The sequence below is a fragment of the Toxotes jaculatrix genome, chromosome 9 (assembly GCF_017976425.1).
Source record: "Toxotes jaculatrix isolate fToxJac2 chromosome 9, fToxJac2.pri, whole genome shotgun sequence".
NCBI classification, from domain to species: domain Eukaryota; kingdom Metazoa; phylum Chordata; class Actinopteri; family Toxotidae; genus Toxotes; species Toxotes jaculatrix.
In genome coordinates, this window is record NC_054402.1 from 6,152,016 (window position 1) to 6,170,586 (window position 18,571).

General features: G+C 42.8%; 1 protein-coding gene across 1 annotated transcript in view; it reads right to left on the reverse strand.

Moving 5' to 3' along the window:
• robo2 (roundabout, axon guidance receptor, homolog 2 (Drosophila)) overlaps window positions 1–18,571 on the reverse strand; it is a 157,378-nt gene that overhangs the window by 16,788 nt on the left and 122,019 nt on the right. Inside the window, exons 15-22 of the mRNA XM_041046277.1 lie at window positions 16,672–16,903; window positions 13,642–13,766; window positions 13,374–13,545; window positions 12,109–12,297; window positions 11,153–11,179; window positions 8,214–8,256; window positions 3,980–4,107; window positions 2,783–3,055 (exon numbers count right to left, since the gene is read on the reverse strand). Of these exons, the coding sequence (XP_040902211.1) occupies window positions 2,783–3,055; window positions 3,980–4,107; window positions 8,214–8,256; window positions 11,153–11,179; window positions 12,109–12,297; window positions 13,374–13,545; window positions 13,642–13,766; window positions 16,672–16,903 (1,189 nt within the window). The remainder of the gene's footprint in view (window positions 1–2,782; window positions 3,056–3,979; window positions 4,108–8,213; window positions 8,257–11,152; window positions 11,180–12,108; window positions 12,298–13,373; window positions 13,546–13,641; window positions 13,767–16,671; window positions 16,904–18,571) is intronic.

The window sequence follows — 18,571 nt, forward strand, 5'->3', positions numbered from 1 at the left end:
GAGGTGAAATCCAACACACACGGAGAGAGTGCAGGAGCACAAGAGGTCACACACAACCATGAACTTCACATGATCATGGACTCTGCAGCTGCAAAGACAGGCTAGTGTCAGTGGAGGGGAATGGGGAGTCTTCATGGTCTCTAACGGCTACGGAAAACACAGAAAACAGCAGCTACCTCTTCTCCCCTACACTATGAAAGGTTTTAATGAGCAGCTTCATGCCCCCAGTGGAGATCCATGCTGCCATAAAGGCTGCTCTATTTCTGTTCCTTTTCATCCTGCTCCCCTCCTTCAGACCTGACATTCATTATTCTTTCCATCTCCTCAGAGAGAGAACAAGGCACTGTAACTTCAACTTTCCCCCCCTTCAAATGCTGACTTTACATTGGTTGAAGCCTGAATCAAAGCTTGTGCTGATTCAAAATTCCATCACTGTTGTAAGTTGCACTGCACGTTATACAAAACACAGTATATAGTATAGAAAACATACTTCAAACTGTATGGTCAGAAACTCAGTTTGGTGCTCATCCCTGATTCAGTATAGCAACAAGTCCACATATATGCATTATTATTTCAGTCTAATTTAGATATTTATTTTTTACCATCACAGGTGCGCTGCTTAGAATAAAGACTGGAAACAAGGGAAAAAAACTAGATCTTCTCATCTAACTCTGAGAAAGAGAATGAATAAGCATAGTTTCCCAAGATGTTGAACTATTCCTTTAAAGCATATATTCTACAGTTACAGTACACATTTACTGTTAAGTTTCTCTTCGCCTCATGAAATCATAATACAGCATGGGCTAAAGCCAGCAAGATCCTTCAGTAACCTGCGTGTCCATGGGAGGAATCTGCCTGTAAGGCATGGCCACTTCACATCCTTCTCTCCAGCCCACTGTGTGCCAGAGCACTGAATTAGAGACCAGTTAAGGCAGTGGCTTGTAACTAGATAAAAGAGGAGAGTGAAGGGGAGGCAGGCAGAGGGCTGCCTTGGTGTCCTATAAATGACATTGTAATTCTCTGAACATGGGTTTTAGTGTAGTCGGCAACCATTAGGGGAAGAGGGAAAAAGGGAGGTATTTTTGCCACTTTACCCAGCCAAGCATCTCTAATGGTGTGTGTGCATGTGTGTGTATAGTCCACTCTGTCTGAAAGACTCCCTCTGCCCCTATTCCCATCTTCTCAGTCACACAGTGAGAGACAAAACCTTTACAAGGATCGACAGTGATGGCAGAAACCAAGCATTAGCACTTGCAGCCATATTCTGTCAGGAGATCATAGTACTATTCTTTCTCTCTGATTTAAATGCCTTTCTTCTTTATGCTCCAATAACTCTTACAACTCCTATCCTTTATCACAACACAGCTTCATATAGTAGCAGCCATTATAGAAACCTGTATAACTAAAAAATAACAACAAAGCGTTCACACATAATGAAGTGTAAGCAGGGGGAGCTGAGTGAGCAAAGCATCTCTGGTGAGGGAGACAGACTATGTTAATAAAAAAATGTCTTAGATGTCAGGTTTGTTCATGCAAATAACAGATCAATGAGGCAATTAAGACATCAGTCAATCATAAAGTCAAGCAGCAGAGCCCCAGAGAGTTTCCCAGTTTACTTTATGAACTTCTCTGCTGCGTAAACCAACCTGAGAGACTGCCGCTTCGCTCTGAGCTGTTGTGAGAGCTGGTGGTGCTGAAATCTTGTGATTGGTTGTGTGGTATTCTATTAGACAATCCTTCGGCCAATCGGTAGTCAGGAATGAAAAGGAGGGCTACAGTGGGGGTTAAAGGGCAAAAACCACAGTGGCATCAGGTGACTGGCAGTTAGCACAAGCACATGCAAACATGCAGTTAGAGCATCAAGCAAGCAGGATATATTCAGGATTCATACATTCAACAAGCTGAACTTATTTCACATTTCATTCACTTTCGGATTTGTATGCAACAGACAATACATTGGCTGGACAAATTTGATTTGTTGTTGATCTGAAAAAAACATCGGATTAATCTTTTTAATTCATGAAATGCGATAAATGAGTTAATAGTAGAGATTTTAATTCAGTATTTGTCCCCATTCAGAGAGATATTTTCATGTACATATTATGTGATCATAATTCTCATAATGATGCCAGGGAGGATTACAAAAGTAGTTTTTAAAGATTCATTACATTAGGGGGACTATGTAAAAACTATAATTAATCTGTTTTAGACTGCTGGAAAATGAGATCATAAATATGTATTAGAAAACAGCCAAGGGATGCTCATTACACCTTAAGTATGAAACTCCACTCTGCTTTAAAAATCCCATATCAAATCCACAGTAATTCATTTGGATTATTTTCTTAAATATTAGTCAAGCTAAAATGGATTGGCAATTACTCTGAAACTGAAGGAGGAGTGGTACCATCATGAAAACCCAGCAAGAAAATGGATGGATGGCTTAACTGCACTGCTCCTTCAAGAGATGTTTATTCAACCTTGGAGAGTAACCAAGATGATGTCTGCTGGGGGAAAAATGACTCTCTTTAAGACAGCCTCCCCCCACCATAGTAGGGTTGGGAAGCCTTCAGAGACTTTGAGTGCAAAAGTTTAAATACCAAATGGCCATCTTGTTACAACTGTAAATTTTTAGCTTGTGATCTTGGTTAATTGACTTCACCTTTGATGTCACAGGATGACAATAATGGCACTAGCTGACACACTGTTGCTATCATTTATCACACGAAGACAACAACACCCCCAAAATCACTAGTGGCACGCTCACTTTCTCGGTGTCACTTACTGTTGTTGCAGGAATTCTTGTCGGGCAGGGAGTAGCCCAGGCTGGCCATCTCCTGCTTGGCTTGGAGTGAGGCCTTCCACTGGGCCTCGGGCAGGTCCACAGCCAGCTCATGGATGCTGCTGGAGTGAAGAATCTGAGTGGTGGCATAGGGAGTGGCCTGGGATGTTTGACCAGGGCTGTTGTAGTTGGTTTTGGTGGTGAAGTCTATGCTGCTGTAGATAGCTCCATCAGACAGCATGGTGCCTGTCTTATCCCCTTGACCAGTAGGGAGATCTGGGGAAGAGGTAGGGAGGAGGAAGAATATAGGAAAGCTTCCCTTTAAAAGAAATGTTCACCTCATCGGTAACTCTGTGGTGTTTAAACAAAATCTTGTCTGTTTTTGTGGCAGATAAAGAGAACAGGACTATTCAACTGTATGTCTAGCCTTGAGTGACCTGAGATTTAATGCACATGGTCCTTGGATCTTATGTGATTACAGTCCAGGTCTTGATGCTTTCAGGTCAGCTCGCATCTTAAGAAATAGATCTTAACAGGTTAATCTCATTGAGAAAAAAAATTATCCCAGTTATTCATATATTCCAACCCTCAGAATCCAAGCCGAGGCGCCCTGTTCCCCTCCACGTGTGTGGATATCTCACTCCCCTCCCTTCTCTGTTCATATACATGAAGAATAGCTGCTCTGCATGTGTGTGTGATGACAGAGGAACGGAGGGAAAGAGCAAGCAGACTCTCTCCGTAGTGCATGGTTTGCATGCCCAGTGAAGGGGAGATGATGTAGGGCCATGGCGGAAGTGTCCGCATCTGCGCCAGTCAAGCTGTGCCTGTCCTTCACGACTGGCTGCTCAAGACCATCCTTTCAAACACCCATCCACCCCCTGCTCCTCTGCCCGTCTCTCCCCCTCACATTCTCTTGCTCTGAAGTATGGGCTATGACACCAAGCTGGACTATTTGCCATTACTCAGCCAGCCTGTTGACAGTGGAGGCCCTGTTGTTAATGCTCTAGCTGTCCTCTGAGGTGATATATAAATGTATATTCAAATACACACTCTGTATGCATATATGTATACATCTTGCCTGCATGTATGTACGTGATGAGCAACAGGAGCTCTGGTAGAACAGAAAGGAATGCATGCCATCATCTTTCATCTCTTGCAGTCTCTTTCTCAAAGCACCTGGGACAGCACCAGCGCACTCACCTCCTCGGCCAAAGTTACTCAGGTCATTGGGTCCCCCAGAGCTGCTGTTGACAGGCAGGCTGGTGGCTGGCCAAGAGTCTGCTAACCAGGGGTAGCCTGGGTCACCGGCATTCAACAGTCCTGGTCGACTGAGCAGAAACACAAGACAAAACACTAGATTAAACACAGGCTATGAAATTACATTACTACCAGAGTTTTTGTACAAAAAAACCCACCCCAAATTCATTATTATGCATGGTTTAATTCTGCATTATGTTACCGGATTTAAGAATAATGAATAAAAAACATGACAGCAATCAGCAGTGAGACAATATGAAGACAAAAAAAAATCTAACATATGTTTAAATGTTAGCTTGTGCACAAGAATGCGTGTTTGTGTGAGATAAGCTTGCCGTAAGCTTCTGAAGCTAATGAAACACTTCTGAGATAGGGGGAAATGCTGTACGGATACATTCCTTCTCCCACAAAGTTGGAATTCCTTCAGGCAAACACAGCCCTTTATCTCTCTGTTTCTCCTGCTGTGTCTTTGTCACATTCTCTGAGTTATTAATGCAAAAGCACACCGTGGAGACACTAATGCATGCATTTGCTCTCTGCACACATGCGCAGCAGTGCACGTCGACACCCACATGTATATGTTTCCTTATTCATTAATATCTTGTGCATTCTGCTGTGTTTTCCCATCAACCCCTCGTGGTGATGTCCAGACAGCCTAAATCTTATTTGAAGAGACGTCAAACCTCAGCCCTACATGATGCCCTGACCCACTTGTGGGATGCCTGCATATGGGAGAGAGCAGCTCCATTTAACAGGTGTTGTGTCCCTCCTGAGGGGGTGAAAACCATAAAAAGCAGCCATTAAGACTTTAACCTGTCATGGGTGACTGCTGGGAGGCCATTAGGGCCACTTTACTGTACAATCACGTCTGAGGCTCGTTACCATGGGTAACACAGATGGAGTTAAATGAGAATAAGAGTTGGAGTTAAATGCCTTTGTTTATGTGTCAGTTCACTGATGAATCATATTCCACTTGTTTCTAATGATCTGCCATTGAAAAGGGATTAAAATACGAGCAAAAATTAAAGAACATATAATCACTAGTTTATAGATGAAGGATACAAAATAAGAACATTTTAAGCAGACAAAAGATCCAGTAAATTATTTTCTGAGGGACTCTTCCTCAGAAATCACACCCTGAAATGGCCAGACAAGTACCACATGTGATAAAGTGGATGGCATTGCCTTTTTCAGAAACACAGCACACCCCGCTGTCAGTGCCCGGCAGTGCTGTATGAAGCAGACTACAGATACACATGTGCGCTCTGAGAAGCTGCGTAATACAGTAGTTAGCAGCCTGGCTACCTGATGGGGCTTTTTGTCTCAGCTCCAGTGGGGTGATGTGTTGGCTCTGAGGGACTGGGAGAGAGTCAAGCCCTGAGGACAAGGGCAGGTAATGGGCGTGCTGCAGTCAGTCTCTCCCTCAGCCACAGGTTCTAAATGAGAAGAGCTGTTCCACAGAGGTGTAGTCCAAATGAACTGCAGCCCTGGCAAGCTAAGAGCCCTTGCTGTGGTTCCAGAATGCCAAAACAGGCCCTCGGGGGAGACAAGTCATTCAAATTGATGGCTGTGCATCAGACACATGCACTTTTATAGGGTAATACATCTCTCCCCATCCTTCTACCTCTGTCTCTGGCTGCCACGTTCCCAAACTGCCATCATTCTCTCTTGCCAAACCATCTTTCCCTAACCCTTTTCTTCCTTTATTTTCCCCATACACCTCCACCTCCTCCTTTTATCCTTCCTCCCTGACTGTGGTACGCTTAGCATCTGTCAGACTAAAAGCAGCTGAAAAAGAGATGACATTGTTCTCTGTTGTAGACTCTAGCAAGACTGCACCACAAATGTACACTGTCTAAAGTAAAAGACCATGCTTTTGTCTCATCACCACTCTCAATTCCTGTGTGTGCGCTCCAGCAAGTGCTCCCCCAGCCCACTAGAGAAAGACCATTTGAAAGACAAGGAGCTGACAGTGGAAATGGCTGCATCGTCCTTGTATTCATCACACAGCAGTAGTCCTGCTAAGGATAATTAGAATAAGACTGATTTCTACTGGGGATATTTGTTATATATATATATGTGTGTGTGTGTGTGTGTGTATGACTGTGTACGTGTGTGTAAGATGGTGGGGTAATGGGGAGTGGGTGGCGGGTGGACACTGGGTCATATGTCTAATGAAAAGTTGACACCTAACTTAGATGGATAGCAACCTTGGTAGATAAAATTTGATTTGGAGCATTTCCTCTTCCTGTTAGACATTTCAGTTACTTGTGATAGGTAGGAAACCATAAATACAGCCTAAGATGCCTGACACCGAGCTTCCCATAAATAAGTCATGTGAAAGATATTAATTCCAAAGCAACTTCATAAATCAGCTGTTTATGGTCCCACAGACTAGTGAATGGAAGTTGGATTAAAGGTCTAGACATCAGCTAACACTCAGAGCAATGGGAAACCCAGATTACTTTCTAGATTAACTCTCAGGGAACATGCTGTCATTTAGCATTCAGATCCTGGGATGTAAAGGAATCTCCATAGCAACAGGGTTAGTGAAACCTGTTCACTGCAATGCTCAGCCAATACTCCCTGCCTATACAAGTGAATCTGCTTTGCTAAAATATTGATCAGTGCTGAGATAGGAAGTTATTACTACCTCCTAATTACCATCTCCCTATTGGCAGGGGGATAAGGAATGAGCCCTTATCGGCTTTTATCAATTTCAATTGAGCAGCCAAAGTCAAATCGTCCAGGTCTACCAATCTGCAGCCTATTCATCTTCCATGAATCATTTATTTTGTGATCGATTAAGTGTAATTGTTCAGTCAGGGCAATTTGGCAGGAGCCAATGAGGAACTGGAAACAGACGCAGCTTCATTTGCTATTGTCTAATTAATGCAATAAACATCTCATGTAACAAATGAACACACTTTCCTCTGATACTCTGCTACGCATTTTCACTCTCAGGGCAGATGGGGAAGTTGCAACATCTGGGATTTGATGGCACTAGAGTGACTAACGGATGGAGGCTCATGTTAGAATAAGAGCCCCAGACTGCATCCTATTCCTGTGTTGTAAAAATTGTGGCAGTCACTACTACTGACTAAAGATATGACAAATATAGAGCACTGCAAATACAGACATTTCAAATTCCATCCGCTGGACTGAGAATCACAACCACTTATGTGGAAAATTGAAGGAAAAACACTGCAGCAGAAAGTAGATGAGAAAAGGCACGACAAGTGGCGTGGCTAATTCATTGAGAGCCTGCAAGCAGCTCACAGAACAATATAGGCAAAATTGTCCATTGTGGCATCCAGTCAAATGTACACAGTGAGGGGAAAATATATATATATTTTCTTTTAAAAAGCAAAAATATAAAACAATGCAGTAACCAGACACAAGACAGATAGTACTCACTTTCCCAAAAAGCCCAGAGACACATAGGGTCAGATTTACAAATTTACTTTACAGCAGTCTCTCGCTGAGTGTTTGAGATCTGGAGGTTTTACCTAGTCAGGTGTGATAAGTAGTAGATAGACAGAAACCCAGGATTCTCAAGGGAGTCTCTTGAATCCCCACAAAGGCTCCTTAACTGGTGTCATTGAGATGTGCCCTGTTCTCTGTAGCTCTTCTCTCTTTCACTAACATACACTGAAATGGAGCAGGCGATATGGGGGTGCAAGTGGGGTACCTCCACACACACCTCTCCCCTGGGTAATTATTTTTACATTATTACATGTGCTCAGATCCCAGCCGCCCACGCAAGGTGACAGGCAAATTTATCACTCCAGAGGGCTTCGGGGTTGCCTGTAGCCAGCAGCGGAAGATAAATGACAAAATAAAAGCACTCCCTGCTTAAATTGTTTCTGTTAATTCTGTTGAAGAGATTTATGAGTTCATCTATCGATGCATGAACGGAGATGTGGTAGAAATGTATATTTGCACGCCAGTTTGCATGGTAGTCACACAAACAGGTATTGGTTATCTATCAATCTATCATTCATTTATCAGTGTTAGAATCAAGAGCAGCTTGCTGTAGATGTGATGCATGACTGCAGAGGAAACATGTTAAGATGTTAAGATAATAATCATGGGAATTTTTTTTTTTTTTCACTATTTCTATTTCACTCAAATAGTCAGTTTGGTGTTGCTGCTTTGTTTCTGGTAGGATACTTACCTCCCATTGCTCATCAGACCACCATCAACTCTCTGGAATGTCACTAAGGTCAGAAAAGAAAGAAGGAGGAAAAAGACAGAAGGAAAAAAGACAAAAGACAAAGATATTAAGTTTTTCTAGTATACAAAGCAAACAACTGGGATTTATTTACATGATTAAGGCAAGATACAATATATTTTTTGTGTTGTCCAGTTTGCCCTTGTGCTTCAGCAGCTATGTATTCATCTGTTTGCTTTTTCTTACACAGCTAGACAGGTGATAGTTTCACTAAGGGATACAGATGTCCCTCTGCGTCCAATGCCTTTCATGAAAATTAAAAAAAAAAAGTGCACCGATGAGAACTGCACATTGCTTTGCTTTGCATAAGTGGAGATGTCATGTGTTCCTCAAGGACAAGATGCCTGATGAGAGGGAAAACTAATTTCATCTTTCTTATTTTGCTGCTGAATTATTATCAGATTTGTGATTAAATCTCAGCCAAAAAATGATTAGAAAAGGCAGAGTGCTCATTAATCACATTGGATTTTCTATCTACAACCATAGAGGCTGAGTTACTGATCCTTCAGCGAGCAGGGCTCCCCAGAAGCCATGCATGTGGCCTGTTCCATTACAGTGATCTATAGATAACAAGGGCCGCTCTTTGTCAGAGGCTGGTAAAACTCCATGGCTCAAAGTGAGAGACGGCTGTGAAGCATCTATTTCATCTCTGTTCAACGACCATGATGACAAAGCACCACAGAGTTCTAAGCACGTAAGAACTTCAATGGATCACAGGAAACATGGAAAAGCAGCAAGAGTTTTGGAAATCACCTCATACCAATGAGAAAAAAAAAGAGGGAGGAATGAAAAAAGAGAGCTGGTTTACTCAAGAGAGAGAAGGAGAGCTGTTAGTAATTTGGCTCGTTTGTTCCACAGATGGAGATTAAAGAGAGAAGGAGGCCGAACATTCCTCCTCTCTTTTCTGTTTCATTCAGGTTGATTCCACAACAAGCCCAGGCATGGGCGAGAGAGGGGGCTTTTCTGTGGGTGACGTCGTAACACAGATGACAGGGAGAGGAAACTCCCACAATAGATTACAGAGGCTGCTAAAAGGACATTTTAATGCATCATCAACATTACCTAAGCTTACTTAATCCAGTTTTCTCTCTCATGAACAGAATTTTCGGATTTTAAACAACAGAAACACAATTTAAAATTTGTCTAGCATGCGTGTTGGAACAGTTTAGAGTTTATTTGCAGCATTAAGGTTTAAGCAACTGAGTACCAGAAAGAGGAATTACAATACTTACAGCTAACAATGGTTTTACTCAGATAAAACAAACATCGCAGGTCTGTCTGAATAAAATATAGCTTTGACAGCTCAAGACAAACTTGGCATTCTTTATTCAGTCACAGCTAAAGCCATTCCTCTTTGTTCCACCACCAACAAACTTGCATTAGAGAATTCTCTGTCGTTTGAGAGAGGAGTGACAGGAGAAGGAGGTGGAGGTAAGGGGAGACTATGCAGCGGGAAGGCCTCTGAAGTCCCTATCTGTGCTCAGACACATTTCTAGGCTGCTGTGGAATACTTTTATGTTAGCCAGAGTGACATGGCGGCATAGCTGTGCTTCTCGCCTCTGTCTTCCAGATAAGCACTTTCTCCAATATGAATACAGATTAATCCCCTTTAATAAGCATTAAGGGGGGGTGGACATAATCAGCATATAAAAATTCCATCAAATCTCTTTCCTCCTGGCTGTGCGCCTCAACACTGTAGTGATTTACCTCTCCTGCACTGACAGCTTTAGGAGGCTGAGACAGGACACTCTCGATAGATCAACTAATTGTCAATACGCGAGAAGAGCAGCACTGCATGACTTTTCAGTCACACTCTGGCTCATGTTCTAAATATCACCTCACCAACTCTAGACTTTCTTCTATATTTGACCTTGTTTTGTGCTTGCTACTCAAAACTATTTTAGTGAATTAATATGATTCCTCTCTGGCTTCTCTGAGGTGTGCTTCCAATTTAAGACCAGACAGGTTTCACTAACATATTAATGTGTTCCACAATCTGTTGTTACAGCTGCTGTGGAAAGGATAGAGTAAATAGGGTTTTGGCTGCAGGGTCCACAGAGACCATATACCTACATGTGTAGGTAAAAATGTTAGTTAGGGTTGTCTATACAGTACAGAGGCCTTTGGGAATAATTGTCATTTAATCTGTAATGTCTTTTCTTCTTTTACTTTTTTAACTTTACACCCAACTACTCAGCAGCTTTAATAGGCTACTCTTCTTTCAAACCACTCCATCCACAGATGAATAATTCACACAGCGCTGGTGCCACTCAGGCTTAATTGAGTAAAGGACAGATGGTGACATATAACACTGTTACACCCATCAAAATGGACGTAGTTTGCCAGTGAGCAGAGAAATTCAGCAAAGGTAGCCACATAGATATAGCGACAGTAGTGGGGGACGCTGCCACAAGAACACAAAAACTAAATAGAAAGGAAAAGGTAAAAAAGAAATACACCACCCAGCTGCCTGACACCTAAAGGACCAGATATGTAAAACATAACATGATTTGAGTCTTGAAACAAAAAGGGATATGATTATTTGAGGAGGAGGAAAATGCCCAGTCTTACCCTGCACCACAAGACAAAGGAAGATACACAAGACACAAAAACAGACATACACACAGATGTAAAAAGGCTGTGGGTTGGGCAGGGATAAGAATTTAAGTTTGCGGGGCCCTGGTCATGGCCAATAACAAATGTGGATCTCTTTGATTTGTAAATTTGTTTCTCTGATGGGTTTAATTTCCTTCATCAGAATGGGGCGTGGATTTGCATTAGCCATGACCATCAGTCTGACAGTCCAAGCATATATACTATAAGCGGGCAGGAGATGAATCTGCGTTGAGGTGGGGTGAGGAGACGGGACAAATGAACAGTACCTGCAGGGGTGAAGGTGAAGGACTGAACTGCAAAACAAGAAGACAGAGAAGTTGTGCGTTAAAAGCCTGCAGAGATAAGCGGTGCTTTAGGGGTATCTGCACACTGGGGACTGGGTCAAGCCGAGAGGTGCTGAGGGTCAGAGAATGGAAGGCCACATCGTCACCCAGTGTGCAGAGCGTCAGCCAGGAAAGCAGCCAGCTCAGAGGCCACAGATGTGTAGAGACGGTGGCACAAACCAAAGAAAACACACAAACACATGTAACAAACAGAAATGAAGACCAAATTAACCAAGCCAGCTTACAGTAGCTACCACTGTATGTACTTGATAAAAGTGACTAGAAAAAAATGGCTACATAAATATGTGCTCCTGTTGAATTTCTGCTTGTTAATAAGAAAATAAGTATTGTGGAATATTGTGCTGCACAGACAACAATACATAAACAATAATGTGTCAGTTCATTACCATTTTCTGGTCTCTAATTAAATCTTGCACCATTGGCAGTGTATGCGGACTTGGTGGTTGCTAGTATTGACTGGGGGTCACTCAGTGAGATGTCAAGGTCAGTGTGTGGGAGGAAAGCTGGACGAACTCCAGCTTCAGTGACCAGCAGAGAGTCCAGTCTGCCCACTCAGCTCGACCACCCTGGGCTATTAACCAACACCGTGGGTGGATTTGTCAAAAACTGTAGCCCTGTGGATATGATTCACGCTGACATCTGTCCCCCCGTTGAGCTTTAAACACCGTAGACATCTGAACCTCACTGCTAGCAGCTTCTACAATATTTCATCAGAACTGTGCTAATTAAGACTGCAAGATGATAATGTAAAAGAGAAATATTGTGGCTTTAATAGAGAAAAAAAAATGTTTAGTGGTAGAAGAACTTTCCATTGTTTGCTGAGGTACAAGAGCAGATTGTCAGTGTTAATTTGCATAGGTGAGTATGATCGGTCTAACCTGCGTAGTTGCTCAGTCCCTTTCTCTTCTTTCTCCTCCAGTAGAGCCAGATGCTGAAGCCCATGAGGATGACCCAGCAGGCCCCTCCAATACCGGCGATAAAAGCAGGCTGTTTTACCACATCAGTGATCTGCTCTGTGATGCTGTTGTTCCGGTTTCCATGTATAATCACATCCCGGAACTCCTTACCTGAGGGCACAGGGAAAATAAGGCGACATTAATGTGATGCTGCTGGATAGTTACTGGAGGGAAACAGGAAATAACAATACTGTTGTGCCTGATTTGCTGCTTCAAGGTGAAAGTTACCACAATAGCCCATGTAACACTGAAGGGCTTGAGAATGTTCCACTTTTTCACTCTGTAGAAAATAACACCTATAGATACATCAAGACAGGGTTAGGGCTCGATTAAGCTCAAAGAAAGTAGGTCTGATGAATTTCAGCTGAGATATTGACCAAGGGAGCAGGACATGGATCTACAGGATGTGCAGTGAAATATAATGTGCAGACCGAAAAAGACAAAGCCTAAAAGCTTGTAACAAACCCCCAGGTGAGCAGGTTGTTTGCTTAGCTCAGCCTCTAATTCACTCCATTGCCAGTAAAACACATCATGTGAAATGAAAGGAGAGGATCCTGGTCTGTATTGATCTCCGATCGCAGTTCACCCTGACTAGTCTGCTTGACACCATTTCTTGGCGCATGGTAAGACACAGAGCACAACTAATGTTCCCGCACATCAAAAGGTACACAAGTACACAGTCATGAAAATAAAAAAGCTACATGTTATATGTGCATGCAAAGTTGCACAAAAGCACTTCATCTTCATATTACTGTGTAACCACATAAACACACACCCATTCACACACCCACAGACTTGCAAACACACAACATATTACAACTGCAAGCTTGAGGCTCTGTTCAGGGAGATGGATTATGTGAGTGACACTGGGGAAATAAGAACATGCTACAGGCCAAGCCATCAGTTATGGGTCAAATCAGGCACAATCTGCCTCAGCTCCACATAAATCATATGTGGTCAGGCCACATTTCAAAATAGTAGTATTTTAACAGTATTATCCATTTGGCAGTTCCTAGTGTTTAATGAAAATATTCACTGTATAATATTTGTTCTTCTGTTGAAATCATCCCCTAACACTGAAATACAGTGTTGTTGTTGTTTTTTTTTGTGAACACTGATGTCAACATGGGGGAAAACTTAAACTGGATGTTGTAAAGTTATGGACACTTTTTATCAATCAATCTTACCAATGATAATAGACTGAGGTTCACTCTTGACTCCAACCCCTGCACTTGTGCTGGCAGCTACTTCCACTCGGTACACCACTCCCACCTGCAGCCCGCCGACCACCACAGAGCGTATGGCTGCATCCACTGTTTTATTTACATGGAAACGTGTCTCATTCCCTAGACACCAGATCTAAAGCAGAGAGGGGGAAAATAGAGAAGCGGTGGTTGATTCCATTTGGCTTTATATGAGTTAAATGAGAATTCATGCTGACTGGCAGGGACAAACCTTGTACTCTTGGATGATGCCATTCTGGTGGTCTGCTGGAGGGGGGTCCCAGGAGATGCTAATGGAAGTGCTGTTCTGGTTTCCCACGGTCAGGACTGTTACCTGCTGAGGAGGAGCACTGGGAGCTAAAAGAGGAAGCACAAAATAAACAGGTCAAGAATCAAATTTAACATTTTGCAGTTCAGGCAGCAGGGTATTTAATTCTTAGAAACAAGAAAACTGGGATGCACAGGATTATTGTACATCTGAATGGGTTCAAACAGGAGCTCAGAAATCGGCACATACAAAGAATCAGACACACACACACAAGCACACACATACTATTCCAAAGAATGCTATTCTTCGGGGATGGCACAGGTGGCTGAAGGCTGTCAAGATGTCTCATTAGAGGGGGATTTACATGAAGACCAGGGCTGGTCTGACATGGCTATAGCCTATCTTTAACATTTTACTATGATTTAATATCTCATCCTCTGCTCCAGCCTGGTGGATTTTGCACAGAGAATACTGGTATTGATTTGTGGAATGACGTCCTGGCACAGGCAAGCGCTCTCAGTGAAGCTAAGACTCCCACATTGACCGAGCCAAGGTGGCATGTGGGTCAACGAGCTTACAGGATGAAGCGCTGACAAGAAGGAAATATGAAAAATATACATTTTAGGGGAAAGAAACAAGGTCTCAGTAAACATATCGACTGACTCCATCGATCAACCAGATGAAACTAAAGCCACTAGGTAAGGATCAGAGGGAAGATTCAGACTCAGGCACATCTAAATGAATCGGCTCTATCCACAGGCAGACAGAGAGTGGATAGGAACAAGACAAGTCCAAGCTTTCATAAACCTCACTCCGTTGTTATTCTGATGGCAACAATCTTCTGACCCCACAAGGGGTAACAGAGGAAAAATAAATAACAGTTGGGCCAACTGGAAATAACGTTTTAAAAATAATGTTTTCTCATTTCCGCAGTGGCTGGCAGGGGAGCAGCACCACAGCAGAATACTGACAGGTCAATTACTCCTGAGCTGCCTCTCCCTCACCTCGCCTCCATCCAAAATGGCACGTGTCACCCTGTAAATCTGTGCTCATCCCTCAGCGCGATTGGCCACACAGGCCCCCAGAGAGCCAGAAGGCCCTGGCATGGTGGAAGATGAATGTGTCCAATGATGAACCCAACACCTTGGCCAGATTAGAAGCAATCTACCAAGGGAGCGTCTGATCAACCATCATGCTCAGGGCTCTCCAGCTCTGAATTACATCCAGGTGACAAAGTGGGGGATTGGTGCGTGGCAGCCATCAGAGACAATGTCGTTCAAAGTTAATGTTATGAATGATTTAGCAGGTTATTATCATGCATATTTGTGCTAAACAATACACATTTTTCATTAGAGTCCTCGGAGGCTGTGCTAATAGAGCCATTAGCGGAGTGATGTATGGCAGGCAGGAATGTGACCCCCTGTCTCTCATGCACACACAGTGCTGTGTTGCATGATGAAGGAATACAAACATGTCATGATCCATACCAAAAAAAACAAAGCTAATAGATGACGTGAAGCAGTGGGTGGTATGGGAGGAAAGCTGTAGACCTTCCAGAGAGACGCCTATCAGCATGGATGAGAATTAGTCCACTACAAATGAACATTTAAACAAACATTACCGATTTCCCGTTCCACCTCAGTAAGTATTATTTTGCATAAATGATGGGCCTCTTTAGTGAATTCTTAGACACTCAAATAATGGGAATCAGATGGCAGCCAGAGTTCATTTATCAGTCCTGACATGACTGTCCAGATGGAGAGTGAGAGAAAGTGTGAAAAAGGACTACAAAAATGGACATAGTGCAACCCTGCATCTGCATGGGGATTCTCTAATCGTGTTAGCTAATGGACAACCTAAGTTTTAATCACCCTCTGAACTAGACTTCTCTATCCATCTAGCTGCCCTTCTCAGTAGTCCCAAGGTCTCTGAGGAGCCCAAAGCCATGTGTTTGACAGTGTATCAGGTATGACCAGGTACAGCAGCAGGCTTGTGACAGAAATAGAAAGTGGCTGAGCTCTCTGAGGGACTGGGATGCAGATAGAGCAGAAGCAGAGAACGTTATCAGCTTTGGTAATAGCTGTGACATGCAGGTTCTGGAGGCCTTAGGGAGAGGAGGTGTGCTGGCATGTATGAGTTTACTCTATATGTGTGTTACTGTGAGAGTGTGTGTTGGGGACAGTTGTAATGTGATGGCAACTCCACCACGGTAGTGAGTACACTGGCTGGCCACAGGAGATATAGTCTCTTTGAAAAAGGGAAAATAAATGGGCCTGTCACCCCGACAGGATGTGAACTGTCTCCTATACATGCAGGTCTGAATATGTTGTGGCAAGATGGGCTTTGTCTCCAGTATAAAGAGTCTGTATTTGTCTTTTTGTGCTATAGTGGGACTGCGTGTCTTTACTTCAGATCACATCATAATTTAATTTCCATTATTAGACTTGACGGTCGAAGCAAGGCCGGTGCAATGGTACTGGATGAATTTCTGTTTTGGCATAGGTCAAAATAGTAAATTCATTCAAACACAGACCTGTGCGTGCCTCTGTGTGTGTGTGTGTGTTTGTGTGTGATATTGTGCCACACTGCTCTGGGGCCTTGTCAGAGCCTGTATGAATCAAGCTTTGGGCGACAGATCATCTTCGCAGGAGGAAGTGTGTGCTGTGTCCAATCACAGCTCAGGCCTGTGGCTGCTGGGTGATGGATTAGAAGAAGGTTGGCACAAACACCACCAATCATAAACAAAAAAAGCACAGCAGGAAGGTCAGACTGACAGGCACAAACATCCACACACATAAACACGCATTTCCACACAAACGCTCAATTCTCTGTATCAAATCTGACGTTATAACAAAACCCAACGTGAAAGCAGCCTACTGGGTCATGTGTCACCTGTCATCCCACATCTGTGTGGACACACCATAGTTTGATTCACTATGTTGTATTGCTCCTGATACAATCTACAAATCCTCAGCAATTTCTCCCTCCTCGTACCTTCCTCAGTCGTCCGCGCCGTCCTGGATTCACTGTCCATGCCTTGAAACTCGTTGAAATAAGGCCGAACCTTGATCTCATAAACAATTCCTTTCTTGAGCGCAGACAGAATGACACTTCGCTCAGAAGGGACCTTCACATCCTGAGTCTGCCAGGGTCCGGGTGAAGGCAGTCCTGAAGTCTGCCTGTACAGAACTCTGTAACCCTGGATGAACTGGGACTGACGATCCACCTGAGAAAGTGAATGAAGACAAGATTACTGCTGTATTTCAGCTCAGAAAAGAACTGTGCGGAAGAGTGGTAGATGTTATCTGAGCCAGATAATACAGAAGGGTGTTTTTCTGCAATATACTTTTCCTCACAGGATTGCATGCATGACACTTAAGAGGCTGTTGCTAGTTTAATGGGCCTTTTATCACCAGCTATGACACACTTAGCTCAATTAACACCCTGACATTACCTCATACACACAGCTCACAGCCCAAAGTGTTCCCTCCTCCATTAAAAAGACTTTCTGAATGCCACCTTAAAGGACATATGCAAGTCTCATATGTATTATAAATACTAATTGATGACACTGGAAAGCAGTTCCCACTGCATCTAATACGGGCTGTAAGTATGAGAATGTCATGCAGGAGCAAATACAGACACCCTGGGGACATGAGGAGAATATACAGCAGAGGTAACAACACAAGATCTGTCCAATAGAAAAGACAGAGAGACTGGAAGTGTGATAGCCCCCTGCAACCCACAAAGGACCCCTCCCTTAAAACTTGGGCCGATTTAGCTAGACAGAAAAAGCTGCATTTATGCAGAGGAGGAGCAGGCGCATAATTCATTGTAATGGCTTGTTAACAGTAGAAGAAGTGAGCAGGGCTTTCAAGTGGGATATTAAGCAGCTGTTTTTCACCAGTGTGGCCCGAGTAAATCAGCAAAATGGATTCCCTGCTTGGTGGGGGGACTTTCATTAATGGAATGATTTGGGAATATAAAAGCTCTGAGAGTGGCCCCTCTATTTACTGAAAGGGCCCCTGATTGATTGGGTAGCCATGTTTTGTGTTGATTGTACATTACAATCATAAAGCAATGCTTTAGCATTAAATTAGCCACCAAGTGTTGGGGTGAGACTTATTATAGGGGTCAATAAACATGTCTCCAGGAAAACTGCTAATGTGGTTTGTTTGAAAATGGAAACAGGCACCCCATGCCACTAAATGAAGGGTGCATACTGTAAATACCTGCACCTGAATGATTTATAGCACTATGATCAGAGTAAACCAGGACATATTCTGTATGAACACCTCAGCTTTGAAGAATATAAATAGCCTTTTTGTCCTCATTACCACAAAAAAAGCTAATAATAATAATAATAAAAAAAACATTTTAGCACAGCCTGCAGCCGTACATTTCTCACATTTAATAACACTAATGTCTAATTTTGGGACATTGCTGATTCTTGTGGAGAAGTAATTTAATTGAAGAATTGTATTATTTGCATTGCTTGTATAAGTGTAAAAAGAAAGCATCATCTCAAGGTGGTTGGAAAATAGGAAAAATCACATTCACAAAATACAGTTCAACTACAAACATTAATTTCAATCTAATTTTATCTGTGCAAAGTCTTTGTTTTCAGAGTGAAGCAGCTGAAGACATATGGAAGATTGATGAACAACCAGATGTCTCTGACATCTCTTTTTATGTTCACTGTGTTTAAATGAAAGCATTTTCATCTATTTGATGTTCAGTTACTTTTAAGTCACCAATTACAATGTTTCAAAGCTTCAGGGAGTAACCTAACAAAAATTTCCAGACATAAAACAAATAGTGGCCTCAAGGAGCACCTTTCTGATTTCAAAGAGGGGTCGTATGTTAACATCAACCATTTTGACTTTATGACTCA